Source organism: Centroberyx gerrardi, chromosome 5 (assembly GCF_048128805.1).
Source record: "Centroberyx gerrardi isolate f3 chromosome 5, fCenGer3.hap1.cur.20231027, whole genome shotgun sequence".
Classification (NCBI taxonomy): domain Eukaryota; kingdom Metazoa; phylum Chordata; class Actinopteri; order Beryciformes; family Berycidae; genus Centroberyx; species Centroberyx gerrardi.
In genome coordinates, this window is record NC_136001.1 from 25,172,019 (window position 1) to 25,191,564 (window position 19,546).

General features: G+C 42.1%; 3 protein-coding genes and 2 non-coding genes across 6 annotated transcripts in view; all 5 read right to left on the reverse strand.

The window, feature by feature from the left end:
• Positions 1–93: 93 nt before the first annotated feature.
• On the reverse strand, positions 94–3,046 carry golga7 (golgin A7). Its single transcript, XM_071894459.2, has 5 exons — positions 2,987–3,046; positions 2,398–2,520; positions 2,160–2,312; positions 1,936–2,037; positions 94–1,065 (listed from the first exon to the last, which is right to left on the reverse strand). Exons 1-5 carry the CDS (start codon positions 2,993–2,995, stop codon positions 1,018–1,020), a joined length of 435 nt encoding a protein of 144 aa, XP_071750560.1. The 5' UTR covers positions 2,996–3,046; the 3' UTR covers positions 94–1,017.
• Positions 3,047–4,004: 958 nt separating this feature from the next.
• Positions 4,005–8,591, reverse strand: rplp0 (ribosomal protein, large, P0). Its single transcript, XM_071894431.2, has 8 exons — positions 8,563–8,591; positions 8,040–8,147; positions 7,728–7,903; positions 7,173–7,260; positions 6,045–6,191; positions 5,725–5,910; positions 5,090–5,230; positions 4,005–4,230 (listed from the first exon to the last, which is right to left on the reverse strand). The coding sequence occupies exons 2-8, from the start codon at positions 8,091–8,093 to the stop codon at positions 4,075–4,077; spliced, it is 948 nt and encodes a 315-aa protein (XP_071750532.1). The 5' UTR covers positions 8,094–8,147; positions 8,563–8,591; the 3' UTR covers positions 4,005–4,074.
• LOC139907977 (small nucleolar RNA SNORA63) lies at positions 6,338–6,465 on the reverse strand. The gene has a single exon (XR_011784455.1). It is a non-coding gene; the product is annotated as a small nucleolar RNA SNORA63 (small nucleolar RNA).
• On the reverse strand, positions 7,557–7,684 carry LOC139907978 (small nucleolar RNA SNORA63). Its single transcript, XR_011784456.1, has one exon. It is a non-coding gene; the product is annotated as a small nucleolar RNA SNORA63 (small nucleolar RNA).
• Positions 8,592–16,518: 7,927 nt separating the features above from the next.
• LOC139907913 (paxillin-like) overlaps positions 16,519–19,546 on the reverse strand; it is a 30,167-nt gene continuing 27,139 nt past the window's right edge. For both annotated transcript variants that reach the window (XM_071894427.2, XM_078283489.1), the window contains exon 11: positions 16,519–19,523. In XM_071894427.2, the coding sequence (XP_071750528.1) occupies positions 19,257–19,523 (267 nt within the window). In that variant the 3' untranslated portion in view covers positions 16,519–19,256. The remainder of the gene's footprint in view (positions 19,524–19,546) is intronic.

Below are 19,546 nucleotides of genomic sequence, written 5' to 3' on the forward strand. Positions count from 1 at the left end.
ATGTGTAATTGCTCATTCTAATCTGTCAATACTTTGATGCATCAATTTACTCTGGTAATTTGAAACAACATCAAACATGAGGGGCTCTGCAGATTTCCAGGAAAAGACAATTTATTTAGATAAGACAGAACAATATTTGTAAGAAAAGTAGACCAGTTGTATCAAACACCCACTATAGCAGTCTTCTGTGGAGTTCAATGTGTTTAAGGTTTCTGTGGTGTTTTGTGATAATTAAAAAGGGGGATGACATTCGAAATACCGACAGTGAATCTTATGACTGGCCAAAGATATTTGGGAGATTTTGTGCAGTTGTACTATGACAGCAGAGCAGAGATTTGTTGTTTAGTTGTATTAGGTCACATTATTATTATTATTATTATTTTGTGACAGACTTATTTACAGTAAACATGCTCCATCTTTGAAATCCTAGTCCAGAACTTTCATTGTGGTTGTTTCACAAGCAAAGCACATGATTTTTCTCCCAAATACGTCACACATTCATGCACAGATAAGAAAACACTTGCCTCAGTGAGGCTACAACCAGCATGTTAATACTGTGGAGCACCAGCCATAAAAGCTTACAGACTGTGCCAACAACTCTCTCACAACCAATTTTCTATGATATTTCCTCTTGGCGACTACACATTATTTGACTTCATAGCATTTCCAAAACAATAGACAAGTCTACAAATCACTCAAGATTGCCACGTTCACAAAGTGGCATATAACACCATGGCACGATTCATAATGAGTGGTCCTGCTCAACTAGGATAAGATTTACACATTGCCTCATGTATAAAAAGACATGAAAACACATTTACAAACATATAAGGATAGGTAGACAGTTGAGTACTTATAAATAACAGCGAAAAGGATCAGATCAAAACTATATACATCCATCCAGGTGAAGGGGAAGTTTGAATATGTGCTGCCAGACAAATGGCGAGTCTGGTCAGTGTCATCAGCCTGAACGGAGAAATAAGGAGAGAAATAAGAACAATCTGATTGGTTGGTTCTTTATCTTCCCGAGCCAATGCTTCTGTCTTCGAAGACGGTAATCTCTACCTAGAAGGGAGCAAGCTAAGGAAAACAGGCAAGTAAAAATAGACAAGGCAGTATATGCATCATTTTGTATAATAACACAATTAACCTGCTTTTCCTAGTGTCCACAGTTGCACCAGCTATGTTTAAATTTGTTACCTAAGTTATGAAGTAAAATCCTTCCCTAAGGCTGAGTACATACTAGTTAGTTTTTGGAACTGGTGGTTCACTTTATTTAGCTGCACTACAAGTAGTTAACGAGTACCATGACTAAATTTGGCTGGTTTAGATGATATGACATTACTAAGATCACTAAAACAATTCACTAAAAAAAATTCACAATCAAAGATCGAGTTCTACTGTAATGGTTACCATGCACATTAGTTGGTTGACTGGCAATTAGCTTTGTTTTTGGGTACATCACAATTAAAAGTTTCAGATTGGTACATGAACCCTCTATGTGATTGAGTTCTAAAACGGCATGGAATTATTAAAATTCAAAAAAACTAAAAAATCATAAGCAAACAATTCTGCCACAGCATAGGGGCTTGTTACCTAGAGTTTTGTTCCAAGTAATTATTGTGGTGCAATACTCATATTTTAGTAATGCCCAATTCATGATTTAGTAGCCACTAATATATTTGAGCTATATTTGACTCTACACACATCTGACACAACTAGTGCAACCAGGGGTGTAGCTGAATCTAAATGAAAGGCTAACTGTGGCCAACGCCATAGTGGCCTATGTGGACATGGTAGTGAGCTGCTAGGTGGGCAAAAAAGGCAGGCTCTTCAGACAGCAAGGGTTGTATATGACATATGACCTTGACTCCATCACTGTTGGTTAGCCCTGCTGGTAACACAATTTTTCAACATTAGCCAGGTGAAGGATACGACCCTGAGACCTCTCTCTATGGGGTCAGTCAGCAGCAATCCCCGGGGAGCGTATGTCTTCTCATTCTGGTCCTTAATGTACCTGGCTATCTTCTTTAACACCTACACACAGAGAGAGAGCAGAACTCAAACAATAAGAGTACACAACATACAGATTTGTCCACCCCAACAGAGTCAAAAAATAAGCACCTATGCAAAACAACATAATGTTACAGCACAGTTACCTTTTCATAGTGCGTCTCCATACAGAGGAAGATGGTGTAGGCAGTGAGACAAGCCAGGCAGCCCTCTAGGTAAGACTTCCCCCCAAGTTTCTCTGCCTCTGCATACAGGTTGTTCAGAGTCTGGATGGTCTCCTCAAACTGCTGCTTGTCAAGCTGAAACCACACAAGACAACAAAGCTCAAACATACAGGCAAGCTTCAATGTTCAGTCAGCAGTCACAACATCCACGGGAACATACCCTGGACTCGAGTTCAGAGGGGAACTTGGTCTGGAACTTGCAGATGGTTCCTGAGCTGTAGTCTCTCTGGACAAACACCTTGGAGGAGACAGCTGGCTGCTGGAGATCCTGTAAGCTATGGGTCTGAAAGAGGAAGCAATATGTGACTGACTGTCCGTTACATGTCCAGTATCTCTCTGCAGGGTTGTAGTAGCACCTACACTGTAACAAACTCTGACCAAAGTTAAAGGGCGTGTAGCCTATCTGCTACATCAGCGTTATTATTAGCTTGTCTCTACATTAGCATATAGCTAGCAGCTACTACACCACCTCGTTTCTTCATTGGTGCCAGTCCAAACCGATGGCAGATTACCAGCTGTTTAATGTTGACGTTACTTAAACGTTAAATATAAAATGACACCAACGCTACGATCAGCTAATGTTATGGGCTAACACGTTAGCTTACGTTTGCCGAGCCATCAACGCTGCCAAAAAAGTATGACAGTGTTAGCCTTCAATAACAGTCAACCAGCTTAAACATTTAATGTTATTATGGTGTCCCATTATATAGTTATCTCTAAAAACAAAATAAAAACCCCAAACACCTTACCTCGGCCATAGTGGACGTTTCCCCTGTCGCTGCTGTGCTTCAGGTTATGTTCCTCCAGCCAGGAAAAAAAGACTAAGACTTCCGGACCGATTTTTTCATAATAAAAGCGTTAAAAGCCATTTCTACAAATCCACAGCACTCAAATATTGACTAAAAACACTTGACTGAGACGGCAGCGTTACAAACGTGTAGCGTGTTTTTAGTAGCTCCACACACGTGAGCCTAAATGTTAGTGTTGTTAACGTGCATGTGCGCAGGACTATATTGACATAGATTTTGTGCAACCGCAATTCATGCTGACATGCAGTGTCCAATTTTGCCGCACATTCATATGCAAAAAAATGTGTCAGTTTTTGCAGTGTGATTGATTTGGAGGGCCTGCTATGATTACTTCGACTACTTGGGCCTGTTAGAGTGAGTTTAAGTACAGGTCTGCCAGAATGTTTAGCAGCAATGAAAGGTGCTCTCTGTGGTGTGTCAAAATGTTCTTTGCCGTGTTATGGCACTTTCACTAACATGCCTAAAAATCCGAATTCCCGCTCACGGAGTTTGAATAAACACAACTATATTTGTTTGCGTCCATTACATGTTTGTGCTTTCACTTTTATTTTGAAGGCTACACGGCCAAAGCGGACGTCTTATGTTTCTGTCCAGCTTACCTCATCTTGCGATAACGTCACTTCCGGGTGACGCTTGAAGTTCTACTGAAATCTCAGCGAACCAACTATGATTGAGGAAGCTGGCAGGTTAGGCGCACACCAAGCAAAGACACAAATCAAACCAGTTGACAATGCATAAACAAAGTTATACATCTATGCTGAAACTGGCACAAAACCATAGCATTAATATAGAACCTCCTTGATTTAGGCCCATAGGAGCTTACTGTGTAATTGCAGTTAGCATTTGTCCTGGCAAATTTCAGTCCCAAACAGATGGCATTTGAGAAGTGGTGTTCCCCATAATTCAAGTTGCACTGCAGGGATCAAAAAGGGAAAAAAATCCACACTGAGACAGGAGCTAGTCGAACACTAGTTTTATTGAATCTTGGTGTTGTTTGACTCAAAGCAGTTCTGCTCGCTGTAGTGAACTTAGTCGAACAGACCGAAGCCCATGTCGTCATCCGATTCCTCAGACTCCTCCTTAACCTCCTCCTTAGCAGCGGCTGGAGCTGCAGCAGTCTCAGCTGCTGCTGCAGGCGCCGCCACAGCTGCAAATGCAGATGGGTCAGCCAGGAAGGCTTTGACCTGTGGGGAGAACAGGCATAACATTAGATTGTTTTATTCCATCGATAAAGTAATCTCCTGGTCATGGGAAGCATCTCCTACAGTTTTGCTGAGACATTTCCGGACAGCAGTGGCAACTTGCTAGCCTGATTAGACAGTCCCACCAGGATTTTGATTTTGGAGTTTTTGTGATTGCGGCCAAAAATGCTTGATTTTGCTGGGGCTTTTCTCAAATTGCGAGGTTTTATGTGCTCCTTTTGCGGTAAAATAGCGGGAATTGGGAAAAACATTCCCCCCCCCCTCACAGCCTCCCCCTATTCTCTCCGTTTAAGCTATTAACTCTTCCAAGAGCTTGAATTTTGCACTCACCTCGATTCTTGCTGCTTTTGTTTTACACCGTCTACGGCAGTAATTTTTGTTGGCAGGTGAGCTTTGTTCATCTTCCACCTGAATGTGCGCTGCGATGACGTAAGTTACCACGACACCGAACGCGACAATTGGTCCAAATTACAAGTGGTCTGTTGATTTGGCCATTTCATGCGGAGAAGTTGCGGCAATTTTGCAAAACTGCAAGCTCTTGCAAATATTGCGGTGATTTCTTGAATTTGTGTTAATTATTGCGATTGCAAAATCGCAAGTTCCTGGAGGGACTGATTAGAGCATTCTAGCATAGGTATTCGGCATTCTGAATCTTTGAAAGGCTTGACATGTCTGCGACCAGTGTCCCTGCCTGTCGGGGATTCACAGACAGGGATAACAGGCAACAGGTTATTGTTTGCAGGGGGAACGACAATGCAGCACTGCACGGCCACACAGTAACTTATCCTGCAGGATTGTCAATGGGACCATTTAATAGTGAAAGGTGTATGGGGTGTCCTACCTTTTCTGCCAGAGGGAAAGAGTAATCTGTCTCCACAGCAACAGCCAGGACTCTCTTGTAGCCATTGATGATGGAGTGGGGGATAGAGGCCAGAGTGGGGTATCCAATCTCCAGACAGACACTAGCAATGTTCCTCACACCCTGAAAAATCACAAATATGTCAAACATACTGCAATGAGCCCTACAAACCTGACAAGCCCTGCTGCTGGTTTCTGAGATGTGATCTAAAAGTCTCAAGTTTTAAGAAGCCAGTGTGACAATGTGGTGAATTGTCTGAGACCTCATGTCAATAAAAGGTAAGGGGTTTCGCATGGTTAATTAGTCCTGCAACAAGGCCAATATGTAAAAATGGAAATAAAGGACCACAGACAACTTACCAGTTACTGATGTTGCATAAGCAATTCAGACAAGTGATGCATGTTACATTACTTCAGTGTTGTGTTCAAGATTTGTTCAATGCATTATCTAACTCCCATTTTACTTTTAGTCTGTTACTCTTACAGAGTTGTCAAAGTACTGTACAACTGTACACATTGACAATAAGTAAATATAGTCCAACTGTAAAACACCATACAGCTAGCATTACTACTGCATAAAGGGGGCTGCAATTTCCACAGACAAGCATCGTATCTCACCTCCAGGAACCTGGCGTGCAGAGCAGCCTCTGTGATGTCGAGCACCTCAGGACTGTAAACACTGCCATTGTCGTACACCTGCTGGATGATGAGACCGTAGGAGAAGGGCGAGATGTTCAGCATGTTGAGCAGCGTGGCCTCGCTGGCACCCACCTTGTCGCCAGTCTTGATCAGACCGACATCACTCTAAGGGAGAGACAGAACAACTGTTAGACAATCAGGTACTGATGCATGTAACACTATGGCATAAGAATTTATTAGGATTCAACATTAAGTTATTAACTCAAAGCTACATTTAAAGACTGAATTGAAGTACTCACCAGGATTTCAATGGTTCCTCTGGAGATCTTGGTGGTGATGCCCAGAGCCTGGAAGAAGGAGGTCTTCTCAGGACCCAGACCAGTGTTCTGGGCTGGCACCGTCACTTCACAGGGAGCAATGGCTCCAGCACGGGCAGCTGCAGGCACCTAGGGTATTGAAGACAGAATGGCAGGTTAGTACATTACTAGTTGGTTTGACTAAATAGGCCAGCCTAGACCATGTTTGTCTGGGGTACAATTTAACAGCATCAGCTTTAACAAGGATGCAATGTCCTTATAGATCTGGTGAAATCATGTCTGAGACCAAGCGTCCCTGGCTGTCAGGGGATGAGACAAACAGGGATAGTAGGAAACAGGTTATTGTTCGCAGGGGGAACGACAACGCAGCACCACACAAGCTGCACTGTAACTTATCCTGCATTGTGGCAATCTTGTCTGATCAAGGAACTATCTTCATTTTAAAGAGTTCAGTCTTCTATATTCACCCGAGTTACTTAATACCAAGTAGACAAGACCTGGATTAAAGAATACCAGTGTTACTGTAAATTTGTTCCTATCGTCCAAGTAGCCCAAGTAGATTACTGATGAGTCTGCACTCAGTGTAGTTTGAGATATCAGGACTTTACTCCTGCCTCGAAAGAAGCCATTTGCTACCATTTATTTTTTTTATAGTACAAAAAACATCCAGAGACAGATAAGAGTAACCATGAAGCTTTAGCTTGCTCTTTCAAAGTTTGTTTTATCATTTTGTATTGTGTCAAAAGTTTAGTTTACATATCAGTGCACACATTACACACTTACTGTCAACCACCCAACACCCACAGGAAGAAATGGAAGTCTCACCAGGAAATAATCCCTCAAAACATGTCACCTTACAAACTTTAACATGTCTTATGAGTCTTTGTTAGATGAAACAAATAATTTCAAGCTGTATGCATTTCTTTTTTAAAAAGAAGCACAAAAAGCCTATGGCGTTTATTGCAAAATGATCTGGTAAATAAACTAGATGAAGATAGTAGTAAATAGGCTATAACTCTAAAGGTATGTTAAGTGGACATTCCAAGTAAAGTAATTTGTGCTAGGCAGTTATTTTACTCTGATGCCAAGTTAGTCCTATAGAGGCCTCACCTTGTTGGCCAGCAGCATGTCCCTGATCTCAGCCAGATCCTCCTTGGTGAAGACAAAGCCCACATTTCCTTTAATGTGGGGCAGGAGCCTGAAAAATCATGAACTGTTAAGAGACAAGCAGACAATCAAACAATCAATTCTACAGGAGGAATGGTGGTCAAGTAACTGAAATGCACATGGGCCAGCCAGGTAGGCTTTGACCTGTGGTGAGAACAGGCATAACATTATTTGGTTTTGTTCCATCTATGAAGTAATCTCCAGGTCATGTTAAGCAATTCTCATACAATGAGTTGTACTGAGACATTTCCTGACAGCAGTGGGAACTTGCTAGCCTGATTAGAGCATTCTAGTATAGGCATTTTAAATCTTTGCAGGGCTTGATAGGTGTCTGAGACCAAGCGTCCCTGTCTGTCAGGGAATTAGACAAACAGGGATAGTAGGAAACATGTTTCTGTTAGCAGGGGGAACGACACTGCAGCACCACACAAGCTGCAATGTAACTTATCCTGCTACATTAGAATCATACAAGAGCAGACGAGAAAGGCAGAAACTCACTTCTCCAGGGCGGGGTTGTTCTCCAAGTGGCCACGGATAGCTTTGCGCATCATGGTGTTTTTGCCCATCAGCACCACAGCCTTGCCACGCAGAGACAGACGGATGGTCTGCATCTGCTTGGAGCCCACATTGTCTGCACCCACAATGAAGCATTTTGGATAGTCATCCAGAAGTTGCTGCAAAGAGAAGGGGGCAAAACGTTAAGACAGAGTGGTCTAGACGCTGCAACAACTACTCATTTGGTTTATTAACGAAATTAGAGTGTAAACGGATGACGTCGAAATGTAAAGTTAGCGTGCCAATTATACTTACGATGATTTTCATAAAATAGTTGGACTTCCACGTGGCCCTGTCTTCCCTGGGCATCTTTGCAGTGCTTCCAAGGATCGCTTCACAGCTGGTTTAAAGACAAGGTAGTATCTACGCCAAATAAATAAAACGTTATTAATCAATGTTCTTTATGAATACGGCATTGATTAATATAGCAAGCATACAGCTCACTACTTCACCCGGCAACACTACTAGCAAACACGCCATCCTAAGAAATGAATAGGGCAACCATAGAGGACAACTAGCTTAGCTCACAACAGTAGGCCACGCACTGCACGGTACAGTCCCACATGCGGTAGACGTCTAACGCTAATGTTAGCTAGCTAGCATGAATTTCAACAGGCCGCAGTGCAGTTACAGAACAATCAGACATCTACGTGGCATAAAAATACGCATTCTTTGACAACATGGTCATACAATTAAGATAAATAAAATCTGACATCGCAATATTGCCATAAACACATTGCCTTCCACATTTACTTAAGCAGCGTAACATGTTCCTTACCGCGCAGTAGGGTCGCGTGAAAGAAAGAGGACGAAAAAGGAAGGGAGCCGTCTATATACTACATAATGACCAATCACAATGGAGTAGAGGGCGTTAACGCCATAACTATTGGAAGGTTGTTCTGCCAATCACTTCTATAACTGTTGAACCAATGGCTCCAATAGAGAGCCTAAGTCCCTCCCCTTCCGGTGGACCACCATGGGACCTTATTTCGGAAAAAATATGTACGGTAGTCAACGGCGAGAGACAAATAATTGTTTGATCCCGTTTGAATTGTGCCATGAATTACACATATGATGTTTTGTCAATTTAAATGATAATTTTGCAAGTCAAGAAAGTCGCAGTTTCTGGTAAAACTGTTGAACTATAAGACTGTAAAAATACGTAATTAGAAAGACTACACACCCAAAAGTCGCGCAAGTGACGTAACTTCCTCTCTCCACAAGCTACCCAGAGCCGCTGAAGCTAAGTCACTCTCAGATAGCAGGAGTATTATACACAACCTGGAAGGTAGACAGTAAGAACGGATTTAAACTGGTTTAGGATAGTTTTAGTACAGTGGGGGCTAACGTTAACGCGATGCCTGTGTGTGTTTCCTATGTTTCGTTCCATGTTGGTGTCGGTGACGTATATTGTGCGAGACGAGAGATGTAGTTCACTGAGCGGTTTCACACAAAACTAAACGTTACTGTACTGTTTTACAACAAACTGCGACTTTCTTGACTTGCAAAATTATCTTTTAAATTGACAAAACATCATATGTGTAAGTCATGGCACAATTCAAACGGGATCAAACAATTATTTGTCTCTCGCCGTTGACTACCGTACATATTTTTTCCGAAATAAGGTCCCATGGGGGACAGCGGAAGGGGAGGGACTTAGGCTCTCTATGGCTCCAATGGAACCATAGACTGTTATAAAAAGAGTGTTGAACATGTAATTATGCAAGTGTTCTCCAAGTATACCGATTATGCAGTGTGGAGATATTCTCAGGAGCAGGAAAGAGAACAAATGAAAGAATTATTCAGAAAGGCGGGAATTCAGGATTTTACAATGAAGACAATAATGAATTTATCTAGTGGCACATGTAGCAGAATTTTCTTTGATTTTATTAGTCAAACAGGATTAAAAGGTAGAATCTAGTCTCTGGTTCATACTCCGAAGCAGAAGGTGGCGGTAATACACCTATGCGCTGGTTGCCAACCGCCGTTAAAAGACAAGAAGAAGAAGAAGACTAACAAAAAGAAGAAGAAGAAGAATGCTTCTGCGATAACAATTAAAAGAAGATCCAAAGAACTGAAGTCCACGATGATATACCAAATGTAAACCAGCAACTTCAAACCTTAACTCGAGAATGACACTTCTGATTTCCGAACCCACAAGCCAACATTAAACGATATGATTAACATGTGCGTTAACTAGCCATAGCTAGCTGGCATCAGTTAGCATCGCAAGGCAATGGCACAGCTGCCACTACAGCTTCCCTCAGAAGTATGGGTCCACGTGTTTGGATATCTCTCAGAGGCAGACAGGTACAGCGTCCGTAAATGCTGCAAGTATTTCAAGGAACTTGCTGACCACTCATCTCTTTGGAAGGACAGCGTAATGGTTCTGGGTGGTCATTTTGACCAATTTGACCCATACACACGTGAATTCTGGGCCACTCTAAGCCGCAGAAAAATCAGTAGTGTTTTGGTGCAAACCTACAAAGTGAAGTACTGGAAACAGGTTGTCCAATGGCTTCCAAATCTCACTACAGCCATAATGGACCATGCGTCTCAAAAATCCCTCCACTTCTTACACAAGCTTCCAAAATTGAAGCGCGTGGAAATTAGGACCAGGTGGAATCCTATTTGGATAGATGGTTGTATTGTGTCTCAACCCCAACAGCTGACTCGCCTCAGCATGAACGATGTTGAATTTCCCCCTCCAGCGAAAGATTCCTTCATTGCGGCTGTCTCACAGTTTACGAACCTGACATCTCTGGTCTATCAGTAGAACGGAGACCATGGCAACCTGGCTCAGATGTTTCAATCCATCATTACCTGCTTGCCTAAGCTGAAGCATCTCTCATGGTCTGTGGGTCGTGCACATCCTTTTCTCATGGACAGGTACTGTAATCCCTCTAATGGAAGCCCAGCGTCCTCAGGAGGAGCAGGTGGATCTACTGGTGCTGCAGCCTTGACCAGTCTGGAGCTTGTTGACTATATGAATCCTTTACTGTCACAAAACACTATGAGGTTCTTCCTTAACCTGCAGACTCTTGCTGTGTTCTACAAGCACTCATATGAGGAGATCAATGTAACATGGCCACATGAAGTCTGCCACTTGGACACGTGGCTGAGTGACCTCCGTCAACTGACCACCCTCATCATTGTCAAGGGTCCGCCTGTTTATCAGTATGCAAGCTCCATTCCAGCCACAGTGACAAGTCTGACCCTGGGTGTTGGACATTCATCAGAGGACATGGGATGTGTAGCAATGGCAGTTCCAAATCTCCTCCACCTTCACTTGGACCCATGGCCCTCATTTTTGAATTTTTACATTGATTTCATCCCAAGAGGATTTCCAAAGCTCGAAAGCCTCAAACTTCGCCATGAGAATGCAGTAGATGAAGAATTTTTAAGCCTTCACCTGCTGCAGAATCTGAAACACTTGGAGATTCTGGATGCCCATGGCTACAGGCCGTACCTCCCTAAGCTTATCCAAAAGCTCCAAGCCCTCTCTAACAACAGAATTCAGGTCACCACCTCCCCTCACCACAGACCCCTGCTGGCCCGTCTCTGTATTTGCCCGGCGTACTGAGTTACTGTTCTTTAGCAGGTCAATCAAACTGAAGACAGACTGCTGTTTGACTAAAGAAGAACCCATCAGGATCAACCTGATGTCTGGGATTTTGATTTTCAAAATGATAATTTGATTTAAAACCTCCATTGAGTTATATACTGTTATTTACATCAGGCTGTGATCTGTAGACTTCTAAATAACATGGTGTTTCACAGAGTTGTATTGTATGTATTCTCTTAACCATAGATTCTCAAATTGATTCTCAAACTGTACTTTGGCTGTCTCCACAGTCCATCATCAGAACTCTACATTATTAATCTCCATGGTAAACCTTTGTCGCTGTCCCACTTGGTTATAGTAAGTGATATATCAAAGTGCAATGTGTGATTCAGAGATATCTGGTAATACAAAGTCACTTGTAAAATGGAGAGTATGTTGAAATGAGTCATTACATAACTTTTGATAAAGGCTCGGCCCTTGGTGTCCTTGTATTCTGATTCCTGACCAGCTATAGAAACATCCAGCTGTCATCAGTGAGACTAGCACTGATACGGCATATGACTAAACTCATACAGTAGGATCATGGTTCATTTCTCATGATAAAAATATTGAGGGCTAGGTGTCCTTGATTATGTCTGTGAGTGAGTGAGTGTGTGTGTGTGTGTGTGTGTGTGTGTGTGTGCAAGGTAAACTACTGTTTGCCTATATGCCCATAGAGCCAGCTCTTTGCATATCAGAGTGAGCCTATAGAGCTCAAAAATATATTTTAAATGGTGACAAAACAGTTTTGTCACAAAGTCTAACCTATTATATAAATATAATATGTAGGTATATAAAGTTGGATTCTGATTGTTATAGCAACTGGCAGCTAGTTCTGACAAAATTCAGGTGCAATCCCACTACTGAAGGAAATAAATGTACCATGCTTCTAATACAACTGCCCTACAAATAGAACACATTTAATTAGAACAAAAGTTAAAATGTTGAATAAGCCAGAAGCAGCGAGGTTAGGCCCGAGGCTACTAACTTTTATTAGTGATTGTCAGGCTGGCAGCCAGGCATGGTTGCCAGGCATCAACTTTTGGCTGCTGAAACTGACAATATATTTTAATGGATTGTATTTGGAGTGATTAAGGTCCTGTGAATGAAATGGTGATATAAAGAATGTTTAAACATATTATTATATTACTTATTACATAAACATACATTTCTTTTGGCTGTATTCAACTTGTTTCTGTAACAGCTTGTCTATGTATTTAAATGTATTTAAATGGTCTTTCTCTGGCCTTGGCCAAGTCACCCTTGCAAATGAGATTCCCTGATCTCAGTAGGATTAGGTTAAATAAGATAATTAAGCAATATCACACAAGAGCGAGTGCTGTTATATTGTATATCAGCACGGCTGAGATTCGGTCGCAGATTGCCAAAGATAATCACAGTATAATATACACTATAACAGCACTCCCTCTTGTGTGATATTGCTTAATTATAAGATATGTATTATTATATTTTGCCACTTCACGTCCGCGCCGGGTTTGCACAGAGTTTACGTGTGGTGAACTTTGACCTGCAAATTCACACAGCTGGGCATATTGACCTTTAACCTCTGAAAAAAAATCTGACATGGCACAATGTCTAATCATCACAGTGTCACATCATCCAATTTTAGACAAGCTGCTGTAGCAGAGTACACAAATAAGCCCAACAGATGCAGCGTGGCTTACAGTCGGCCATGAGGCGGCATTACCCTAGCAATACTGGCAAACCAGCAACCAATAACTGACTAGCTACAGGAAGTTCAAGTGTTACAAATTACTGCACGTGAACAACACAGTGTAGCCCTAATCAACAGTAACTTTTTTTTTTAAATGCACAAAAAGTGGTTGCCAACAGGGGCAACCAGACAGCACAAAATGTTTGACAGTGGCCCAAATCTGATTGCCGAAGGGAACTGGGCAACCATTACTGTCGAACCCTGGAGGCTGTGAAAATCATTTAACCTACTCAATATATTTATACAGTGATAAATTCACAACAGTGGTCAAAGTAAATATGGGGAAAAAATGTTGAACTGAACTCTGAATGGACGTTTCAGATGTGAATGTGTGGACCCAGAGAGTGGAAAAACAGGATTAGATTTTAATGCAGAACATCTTGAAATTCATCACGGCTTGCAGATTACAAATCAAACATCGGTTTTTGCTTCAGAATTGTTAGCAATAATTTGGGCATTATGGTGGGTGGAAGTAAAAGTAAAGCGTTCTGTATATGCTCGATTCAGCAGCTGCCTTGGTGGCTTTAAAGAGTAGTAATTCAGGAGCTCAACCTGACCTGATTAATGAGATCCTAGTATGTCTATATAGAGTTGAGAAGTTGGGTTGTGAGGAAGGGTCCCAGGACATGTAGGGGTGGAGGGAAAAAGCGAAATAGCAGATAGAATAGCTAAGTCTATGCTAGAGAAAGAGATTGAGGAATTTAAGGTGCCACTAGGCAGAGCGGAGTACCACAGTGTTATTCAGCAGGGACTTGAAAAGGAATGGCAGGAAAGGAAGAATAAGGAAAAAATGGGAAAGACTATATTTTTCCATCCAAAATTCTCTTAAAAATATGAATGTCTACATGGGGAGGACAGGAGAGACGCTGACAAACTGACAAGATTAGGGCTAGGGCATTGTGAGTTGAATAGCAAGCTGGTCTGTGTGAGTGTCTGCGGCAGTGGTTCATGTTACACTACAAAATGTATTATAAAGAAAGAAAGACTCTTTTCAAAGGATTGTCAGACCGATGAGTTTCTTATTTTTCATACTGTAATTGGCCGAGGCAAGAATCATCAATTAACTGAAAGGAAAATATTACATTTCTTACACGCGACAAGTCTGTATCAGCCAATATGATATGAAGTGACTGACCGCTGGAGGGCAGTAATACGCATCTAAACTGCCGAAATCTGGCAGACAAGAAGAAGAAGAAGAAGAAGTACAGGGCGTTACCACTGCAACTATTGGAGGATTAATCTGTCAATCATTTCTAGAGTGCCACTGTCACTCCAGAAGAGGAGCCAATGAACTCAACTGGATGAACTACGATGAAAACAACCAAGAAACTTCAAGCCTCAACTCGAGAATGACACTTTTTCCGAAGACGGTTAACGGTAACTCGCCAGCTAATGTTAAACGAGATAATTAACGTGTGTGTTAGCTATCTAGCTGACTTAACAGTTAGCGTCGCAAGGAAATGGCACAGCTGGCACTACAGCTTCCCCCAGAAGTATGGGTCCACGTGTTTGGATATCTGTCAGAGGCAGACAGATACAGTGTCCGTACGTGCTGCAAGTATTTCAAGAAAATTGTCGACCACGCATCTCTTTGGAAAAACAGCGTAGTGGTTCTGAGTTTTCAAAATGGCCTTTATAATCGTGAATTCTGGGCCACTCTCCGCCGCAGAAAAATCGCTAGTGTCGTGGTTCAAAGCACCAAAGCTAAGCACTGGAAACAGCTTGCCCTGTCGCTTCCAACTCTCACTACAGTCGTGATGGACCAGTGCTCTCAAGAAAGTCTCCACTTCTTACTGGAATTTCCAAATTTAAAGCGTCTGGCTATTAGGACCATGTGCTCTCCTGTTTTGATAGATGGCTCCATTGTGGCTCAACCCCAGCAGCTGACTCACCTCAGCATGTGCAATGTTCAATTTCCCCCTCCGGCGAAAGATGCCTTCACTGCCGCTGTCTCACAGTTTACGAACCTGACATCTCTGGTTTGTCATCAGAAGGGAAACCATGGAGACCCAGTTCAGATGTTTCACTCCATCATTACCTGCTTGCCTAAGCTGAAGCATCTCTCATGGTCTATGGATCGTGCACATCCTTTTCTCATGGACAGGTACTGTAATCCCTCTAATGGAAGCCCAGCGTCCTCAGGAGGAGCAGGTGGATCTACTGGTGCTGCAGCCTTGACCAGTCTGGAGCTTGTTGACTATATGGATCCTTTACTGTCACAAAACACTATGAGGTTCTTCCCTAACCTGCAGACTCTTGCTGTGTTCTACAAGCACTCATATGAGGAGATCAATGTAACATGGCCACATGAAGTCTGCCACTTGGACACGTGGCTGAGTGACCTCCGTCAACTGACCACCCTCATCATTGTCAAGGGTCCGCCTGTTTATCAGTATGCAAGCTCCATTCCAGCCACAGTGACAAGTCTGACCCTGGGTGTTGGACATTCATCAGAGGACATGGGATGTGTAGCAATGGCGGTTCCAAATCTCCTCCACCTTCACTTGGACCCATGGCCCTCGTTTTTGGGAGCTCGCACCGGTCAAATCCCAAAACTCTTTCCAAAGCTCAGAAGCCTTAAACTTCGCCATGAGAATGTACTAGAGAAAGATTTCTTACGCCTTCACCGATTGCAGAATCTGAGACACTTGCAGGTTCTGGATGCCCACCCTGGACCCAGGCCGTACCTCACGGAGCTTATCCAAAAGCTCCAAGCCCTCTCAAACAACAGAATTCAGGTCAGCACCTCCCCTCACCACAGAGACCTGCTGGCCTGTCTCTGTATTTGCCTGGCATACTGAGTTATTTCTCTTTAGCAGGTCAATCAAACTGTGCTTTGGGATCTCCACAGTCCATCATCAGAACTCTTCATTATTAATCTCCATATTAAACCTTTGTCACTGTACCACTGTTACAGCAAGTGATATATCAAAGTGCACCATGTAATGACATTGAGTTATGAAAAGTGCCTCCTCAGTTTGACCGAAAAATAGTTTTACATTTTGGAACATTATTTTAGATATGGTACCTGTGTTTTTGTAAATCTAATTAACAGACTGCAGGTTGGCAGGTCTAGGCCTTAATTATGCCATCAGACTAATGTAAAAGGAATGTTTGCTGTTGATTTAATGCCAATAACTGAAAAACCTTTTGTTCTGTAAAATATTTACACTACTGTAAACCATTCTACAATTCCAGCTGATTATTTCTGCTCAGGCAGTGTGTTTTAATGTCTGTATTACATGAGTTTGAAAGCATGCTTGTAGTGAGCTGAAACAGCTATATTTTTGTGAGTGTAAGGTCAGGAGTGAACTCATGAGATGAATGGAAAAAAACACAAATAGTAGTAACGGAGTGTGTGAGAGAGAATGCACAAACACTTCTTGGACAAACAATGCCAGAAATAAAGTCATTATTTTATTTGCAGCAGTTATATTAATCAAATGCCTCAGTAATCAGGACCCACATAGGCTTATACCCCGCCCACAGAAAGAGCCAGAAAAAAATCATGGCACATGACAAAAATTAAATGGTAAAAGATCACAAGAATATGTCTCCATTAACAGAGGAAGCTTCACTTAATTTCATTAACAGTAAAAGGCTTTGATTTTCCACAAACCCTTTGACAGAAGAAGCAGAAACTATAAGGCAACATACTGTAAGATCATAAATAAAACATGGGACAAAAATAAAATCACAATCCCTGTTCATTTTCAGGGATATACACAGTTGAACAGAAGGCGCAAATGTTGAATTTCAAGTCTAACACCCAGAGCCCCCAGCCACTTGTGTAGATCTGAACCAAGCAGAAGTGTAAAACATCCCGTCTATGGCTCAGTACACCGGATATTTATTTAACTCTTGTGTGTTACAGTGTTAAGTTCTCTGGGTGTTAGAAGCCTGTTTGGAAATCCGCATAAGACGCACCACAGCAGGTGAAGCCTCTCCCAGAGTTCAATCCATAAAGACTCAATCACAGGAAAGACTGAGAAGTCCACAGTGTATAAGACATCATTGCATTGACAGATTTGGCACAAGCACAAATATTCTTTAAAAATAAAAACAATCTGAACTGACTGAATGTGTTTGCTGTGTAGGAACTCCAAACCTTGCACACCAAGTGATCAAAACTAAAGGTTGGCATAGAAGCCACTAAAAAGATAAAGAAATACAGTCAAAAAACGTCACACAATGATTCAGAGATATCTGGTAATACAAAGTCACTTGTAAAATAAAGAGTATGTTGAAATGAGTCATTACATAACTTTTGATAAAGGCTCGGCCCTGGCTTGGTGTCCTTGTATTCTGATTCCTGACCAGCTATAGAAACATCCAGCTGTCATCAGTGAGACTAGCACTGATACGGCATATGACTAAACTCATACAGTAGGATCATGGTTCATTTCTAGGTGTCCTGGGTTATCTCTGTGTGTGTGTGTGTGTGTAAGGTAAACTACTGTTTGCCTATATGCCCATAGAGCCAGCTCTTTGCATATCAGTGTGAGTCTATAGAGCTCAAAAATATTTTTTTTATCTAAACGATGACAAAACACAGTTATGTCACAAAGTCTAGCATATTACAGGTATATAAATTTGGATTCTGATTGTTATAGCAACTGGCAGCGAGTGCTGACAAAACTCCAGACCGGTGCAATCCCACTACAGAGGAGAATAAATGTAGCATGCTTCTAATCCAAATTAAAGTTTAAATCTTGAATCAGCCAGAAGCAGCAAGGCTGTGCAAAACATTTTTCCTACTCAATATATTTAATACAGTGATAAATTCACAATAGTAGTCAAAGTAAAATATGGAATAAAAATGTTGAACGAATGGACGTTTTAGACTGGTAAATGTGTGGATAGATACAGCAGTAAATCAAATCTCCACTTTCAAACTGGAGCAAGGAAAATCACTACCATTTTGGCTTGCTTTCTCAAAAATTGCACCAAAAGTTCAACAGTCATAACCATAATACATATATTACCCTTATTGATCTACTTTTTGTCATTATCAGTCACGATCGTCAGTGGTTTAATTTTGAACATGAATTATAATGCGAGTAACATAACACACAATGCAGTGGTAAAGTAGAAAAGTTCCAAGCTGCTACAGAGAGGGAAAGAGGGAGTCATACAGTTATTTCCTCCCCTTTCAATGACAATTTGTGGTATAAAACATGACTACTGGTGGCCAGCTGTGTGAGTACTGCTGGAAAATAAAGAAACAAGAGTTAAGATAAAGCACTTTCCCTAAAGGAACATGTGCCCATCTATACCGTTTCACTGGGAATAAATGAAGGTAACAAGAGCACAAGTCTGAATGTCTGAAACTGAGAACACATCTGGGTACATTTCTATAGGAAAACAGTAGAAAAATAGGAACTAATGTTTTGACCACACCAAGCTGTAAAATGCACCTTAGACTGTCTGAGATCTACGGTTGGAGGGTGCCAAGAGTTTGAGCTGGTCTTTTATAGAAGTGAAGAAAAAGTGATAGGGAGAGAGAAAAGGGGTGTTCAGTGTGTGTGTGTGTGTGTGTGTTCACGTGTGTATTTGCAATGGCACCTCAATAGAAACTATAGAAAAATAGATTATTCCAACACTCATTGGCCAAGCACTGGCTACTCAACACTGTCTACATATTTCTGAATCGCTCGAGTCAACTCTCCATGGTCCATGCAATTGACGGTCTCTAGCAGCTGTCTCAAACCATCAAAAAACTCCTGTGACCTACACTGGTCACATGATTCAGGGTCTTGCCCTGTGATGGGGGAGGGGGTAACATCATTTACAAGTCAGGGCTCTGATTTCCATACACACAAGGGGGGATTGGCATCTTTTCACTTGGGAATAAAACTCTAGCAAAAATCTCTTTGGGCTCTGTTAAAATCGCCTGCCTTTAGTGAAAGTGTGAGAGGTCGGACAGGCAGGACGTCCCGACAGTCAGGGACTTTTCTCATGGCTTCTTCTGATCTGATCAACCACCTCACAAGGCCCTCTGTCTCCAAAACCACTTCACCGAGTCACACATACATGCTACATGTGAGTACATACACGTGCATACATTGTACATGTGCATATAGACACATGAATAAATGTGTGCATGCATACACACGACACACACACATACAGTCTAGCTGAAGAGTTTAATGAAGCAGCCCTGGCAGTAGGGCTTGTCATTCTGCTCCTTGAAGGTGCCCTTGTTCAGCTGCTTGAGGCAGAAAGCGCACACAAAGTGCTCCGGGTGGAACTTCTTGCCCATGGCTGTGATGCAGCGGCCGGTGATGGGCTTCTGGCAGCCGGAGCAGAGCGAGCCGCGGCGCTCGTGGTAGTGCGCCTCGCAGTACGGCTGGCCCTCATGCTCAAAGAAGCTGCCGTTGATGAACGGCGTGAAGCACTCCTGGAAATCACAACAGAAGCAGC

Excerpts from the sequence above, each read along its gene's own strand:
- rplp0 (XM_071894431.2), bottom strand. The coding sequence starts at position 8,093 with ATGCCCAGGGAAGACAGGGCCACGTGGAAGTCCAACTATTTTATGAAA. Across the intron at positions 7,904-8,039 it reads ACTATTTTATGAAAATCATC|CAACTTCTGGATGACTATCC; the intron begins GTAAGTATAATT and ends TTCTCTTTGCAG. Across the intron at positions 4,231-5,089 it reads CTTTCCCTCTGGCAGAAAAG|GTCAAAGCCTTCCTGGCTGA; the intron begins GTAGGACACCCC and ends TTCTCCCCACAG.
- golga7 (XM_071894459.2), bottom strand. Across the intron at positions 2,313-2,397 it reads CCTCTGAACTCGAGTCCAGG|CTTGACAAGCAGCAGTTTGA; the intron begins GTATGTTCCCGT and ends GTGTGGTTTCAG. Across the intron at positions 2,038-2,159 it reads TGGAGACGCACTATGAAAAG|GTGTTAAAGAAGATAGCCAG; the intron begins GTAACTGTGCTG and ends CTCTGTGTGTAG.